General features: G+C 40.9%; 1 protein-coding gene across 1 annotated transcript in view; it reads right to left on the bottom strand.

The window, feature by feature from the left end:
* Positions 1-1,329, bottom strand: part of LOC129834292 (low-density lipoprotein receptor-related protein 4-like) — a 189,672-nt gene extending 188,343 nt beyond the window's left edge. The window contains exon 1 of the mRNA XM_055899151.1: positions 1,028-1,329. Within this exon, the coding sequence (XP_055755126.1) occupies positions 1,028-1,082 (55 nt within the window). The 5' untranslated portion in view covers positions 1,083-1,329. The remainder of the gene's footprint in view (positions 1-1,027) is intronic.
* Positions 1,330-5,530: the final 4,201 nt, after the last annotated feature.

Below are 5,530 nucleotides of genomic sequence, written 5' to 3'. Positions count from 1 at the left end.
ACTATGGGAAACACACACAACACGGACTGTGACACACACACACACACACTGTAATATTGGTGTATTGTAAACATTATATTGTACATTTGTACTAATAGAGTAATAACGTAATACATGTATTGTATAATGTTTTTTTTGTTTAATGATTTAGGCCTAATTGTTTTAATCCAGTTTGGACCCCCAGGAAGAGTAGCTGCCGCCTTGGAAGCAGCTAATGGGGACCCTAATAAATGCAAATACATTATGTTCTGTAGAAGGTTAAATATGATACATCATAAACATGTCCCTCATCCAGACATCCACGGTCATATGATCGGTATGCGGCTGATTGCACGTGTAAGCTTCTGCAGTTTTAAATTGCGGCTGTCCGGAAGCGAAGGCGAGTTGTAGACGGACACAGTCGCGTTAAATTAAACCTGTGCCGAGGATGAGTAGATCCGTGCCAAGGATTTCATCTTTGCTCAAGTATAGCATAGTGGCAATGTGTAAACCGCCAACAAAAACATGGAGAGATTGTAAACAATGCGAGTGATGCAGAAGAAAAGTCTGCAATAGCCTATAATAGGCTATTTATTGGCAATTCAAAAACAAGCAGGAAATAACCCTATTCCACTAGTGGTCTAAAACATATGTATTTGCCTTAGGTATGTTTTGTGTAATTACAGTGTAGGCTTCACATTGTTAGGCTATAGAAGGCTACGGTGATGCCTGATTGACGGACCTATCAGTCTTTGTGCAGTGAGATCCATTATTCAGATTGCATTTTGATAGGGCTGCATCATGTCACATAAAAACGAGTTATTTCCAGTATTATTCTGTCTAAATCTATGCAAAACATTAACTTATGTCGTTATGAAACTCATAGCAATGGACTAGAATTGAGAGCTAAAAGAGGGAAAAAACGACACAGTTGTTTGGATATCATAACGTTCAGTCTTCGAAACATCCTCCCGCAGAAGGAAATTAAACAGTGGGTCCAAGATTCGAAGACGCGTTTGACGCGATGACATGTTAAAATGCAACTTACCTTGACTGCGAAGAAAGAAAGTTATCATGCCACACAGCACCACGGAGACCTGCATCTTTCTTCCCTTTCTCGGTCTGTCTTTTTCTCTCTGATTTTGCTGCAAATATTTCGTTATTATCGCAATATCAAAGAAGAACCTTCAAATCAACAAAGACTGGACTCATAACTATATCCATAGCATGGCTGTATTTTGGTCTTTAGTCCCCGCTGATACGACGAGCCAAAGTTAAAGTTTTGCTCTGTGACCAGGCACATACGGTCTTCAACATGTTGTGCTGTGCTCTAGATCCGATGCTGGAGTGACCAAAAAGAGCATTGGACGGTACCAAACGCAACAAAGGGGAGGTTCAGCTAGAAAGCGCACCGTTTCGACAGGAAAAACGGACAAGCTTGTGCATTTTACTTTGATATAAGATACACTTTCACTTCAGCAACAGTATTTCAGGGTGTGTGAGTCCTCCTCAAGGCAACTTTGTTCCCTAAGCGAACACTATATTGTTGCAAATCAACCCAGTGATGGTTTCTCCTCGTTGTGTCATTTCTAAAGTTACAATGTATTTTTAAAGGTTGGTGGTCAGCAAATCAAAGGGTCATTTCTAATACGTAGAAATGACGAATGAGTAGCCTAACTATGCGCACCTTTTGCAGTGCATGTTTCTCTCGGTTGAAAATGCAGACTAAAACTTAAGGCTATGGGAAATCTGGTCAGCAACCTCAAAATGGTCAGGAACCGGTAGGCTCTAGGAAGTTTGGAAGTCATATGCAGCGTGTTGCAATACCACATACACAATGTTTAGCATGAATGGAATTTAGCAGTTCAGCCCGGAAGGCAAAAGCTGCATGAGTAGGATATAAACTCAACTCCATGGTGAAGAAAGTTTATGATTAACTCTATTGAATTGAGCAGTGACGAGGGTTTGTGAAATTCATATGGAGCCAGATAGCTGCCAAAAGATTGAGCGTACGTATCAGGTATCGTTAGGATCGTAAGAAAATCCATAGGTAAATTGTTATGATTATAAGAAAAGCCATGCGTGGAACATGAAACATGACCGTTAAATTGGATCTGTAAACTATTCTGATTATTCAATTCTTACATCTCCCTTTACTCAGTTACAGATATTTTTATATTTATTTATCCTATATCTAACAAGGCAAGTCAGTTAAGAACAAATTCGTATTTAAAATGATGGCCTACCCCGGTCAAACCCTCCCCTGACGCGTACAATTGTGCGCTGCCCTAATGGACTCCCAATCTCAGCCAGTTGTAATACAGCCCGGGATCGAACCCGGGTCTGTAGTGATGCAATGCAGTACCTTAGACAGCGGCGCATCTCAGTCCCCGAACTACAGAGGCTGTGAAAGTATTCACCCCCTTGGCATTTTTCCCATTTTGTTACCTTACAACCAAGAATTAAAATAGATTTATGAGAGGTTTGTATCATTTCATTTACACAACATGCCTACCACTTTGAAGACGCAAAATATTTATTTCTGTGAAACAAGCAAAAAAAAATACAAAAAATCAAAACTTGAGCGTGCATAACTATTCAACCCCCCAAAGTCAATACTTTGTAGAGCCACCTTTTGCAGCAATTACAGCTGCAAGTCTCTTGGGGTATGTCTCTTTAAGCTTGGCACATCTAGCCACTGGGATTTTCGCCCATTCTTCAATGCAAACTGCTCCAGCTCCTTCAACTTTGATGTGTTCCGCTAGAGTACAGCAATCTTTAAGTCATACCACAGATTCTCAATTGGATTGAGGTCTGGGCTATGACTAGGCTATTTCAAGACATTTAAATGTTTCCCCATAAACCACTTTAGCAGTATGCTTAGGATCATTGTCCTGCTAGAAGGTGAACCTCCGTCACAGTCTCAAATCTCTGGAAGACTGAAACAGGTTTCCCTCAAGATTTTCCCTGTATTTAGCACCATCCATCATTCCTTCAATTCTGACCAGTTTCCCAGTCCCTGCCGATGAAAAACATCCCCACAGCATGATGCTGTCACCACCATGCTTCACTCTGGGGATGGTGTCCTTGGGATGATGAGAGGTGTTGGGTTTGCGCCAGACATAGCGTTCATCTTGATGGCCATAAAGCTCAAATTTAGTCTCATCTGACCAGAGTACCTTCTTCCATATGTTTGGGGAGTTTCCCACATGCCTCTTGGTGAACACTTTAAGCAATGGCTTTTTTCGGGCAACTCTTCTGTAAAGCCCAGCTCTGTGGAGTGTACGGCTTAAAGTGGTCCTATGGACAGATACTCCAATCTCCGTTGTGGAGCTGTGCAGCTCCTTCAGGGTTATTTTTGTTCTCTTTGCTGCCTCTCTGATTAATACCCTCCTTGCCTGGTGTGTGAGTTTTAGTGGGTGGCCCCCTCTTGGCAGGTTTGTTGTGGTGCCATATTCTTTCTATTTTTTAATAATGGATTTATTATTTTGCTCCGTGGGATGTTCAACGTTCCGGATATTCTTTTATAACCCAACCCTGATCTGTACTTCTCCACAACTTTGTCCCTGACCTGTTTGGAAAGCTCCTTGGTCTTCATGGCTGCATGCCTCCAGAAGGGCATCTTCTGAGGGGTGCTTTACCGAAGGCGGGTGATGCTGCATGAAGATCACTAGCTCTTCAACTTCAACAGTGTAGCGATGGAGGTAATAGCCTATACAGAGATTACCTAAGACCACTGCAACAGAGTTATTGTAAAGCGTGGGAATAAGCTTATGCCAGATTTAGCCTACATTTAACCTTGCCCTTGTTCATTTCAAAGTCCATATGTTCATGACCCGATTCATATAAATCTAATTATTTTAAATTCATATTAACCCCTCCTACAGAATATGCTTTGGCTAGATTTTGAGTGATAAAATGAATTTCAAAATATTTCATAACAAATATTTGGATTGGCAAAGACTCCAGTGATCATACATAATTCATAGATTCGCCAAGCATCGATTATTATCCTGTTTCATTATTGCTGGTATATACACAACTGGTTATGATTGCAGACAGAGCCCAGAGAATGGGATGGTGCAATATTGAATTAGTTATATTTTGATAAGGTGCATGCATGTGGATGTCCACTGTGACGGCCCTGAATATTTCTGAACCGTCTCAGTGCTTCTCCTTCTAATAGGGCGCTTCCCCTTTAATTCCCATTAAATAGCCAGCATCAGCTGCGCAAAGGTGAAGTTGTGATTGAGACATGAATGAGGATGTGTACTACCTTCAGTTCATGAAGCTTCGCCATTACATTTGTTTGTTGCCTTACAGTGTGTTTTGTAGCCTTAAAGCGAGTTTACCCAGGATTGGATCCACTCTGTGCGTCTGTGGACTACAACTCTCCGTTGGTTTTCGTGGCCTTTTCTCCGCTGGAGATCTGTTGGCGGATTGTCTGACTGACCGACTGACTACAACTTTTTGTACACGGTATTTCATTTGTTTGGGTGATGTATACTGTGATTTATGTAGTTGTGAGGACGTATTATTCTTTGGTTCATCTTTGATACGCTTTATATTTGTGTTGCAAAATAAGTGTGATTTTGAGTGTATGAATATACTGGGTCTACACTACGGACAAACGTTGCTTGACTAAGGTCACTTGAGTCACTGAACTTATTTACCGGGCTGGACTCTTTTTATGCCCGAGGTACAGGACATTTCTAAATGATCATAAGTGCATTGATTTGTTATATTGTTGAGTGTGGGTGTGTGTGATCATTTATGTTGTTAATACAACCACGCAAAAGAATACACTTGTTTGAAGTTCTTTCCAATGTTTTAAGGGGTTTATGAAAAGTATATTTCCATCCTTACTTTTAATAAGTCCTTTGTATTGGTGTGACTTGACGGACCAGATGGGACTCATTCCCTCCCAAACTAAAAGGAGAAACCAATGCTTTCTCTGGTAGGCTCAACCTACCTGGCACCCCTAGAAATAACCTCAAGTCAAAACCGTTACACCACGTCACCAAGAGATATGCCCAGGCTGTAGAGATGCACCTAATGGACTGAAACTTCACTGTCGTAGGCATAATACAGCTAGTGCTATCTAGACTTGCGCTGGCAAACAAATCCATTACATTAGCAACCTAAATGTGAAGCAAACTCAACAGGAGTAACAGAGAATGGAGACTTTTAATTTGAAAAAGGACAGGAAACCTCTTTTCGGTTTCCCTGACTTTTTTTTTTTATACTGTGTTATGCTTGTTTGTGTAGCACTCTCTCATGATGTTGCCCTGTTGGGGAGGTTTATGACCCCCATTAATACCTTTCCCCCTTTCCTCTCTCTACTCTACATATTTGACTCTTGGAAAGCCCTTTGTTAACTTTTTATGGCTGCAGGGTAGCTCTGATTAAAGGTGCCCATTTCAAATGGCCTCGTACTCAATTCTTGCTCGTACAATATGCATATTATTATTACTATTGTATAGAAAACACTCTCTAGTTTCTAAAACCGTTTGAATTATATCTGTGAGTCAAACAGAACTCCTTTTGCAGC

Source organism: Salvelinus fontinalis, chromosome 35, assembly GCF_029448725.1.
Source record: "Salvelinus fontinalis isolate EN_2023a chromosome 35, ASM2944872v1, whole genome shotgun sequence".
NCBI lineage: Eukaryota > Metazoa > Chordata > Actinopteri > Salmoniformes > Salmonidae > Salvelinus > Salvelinus fontinalis.
This window is presented reverse-complemented; position numbering and strand designations above follow the sequence as displayed.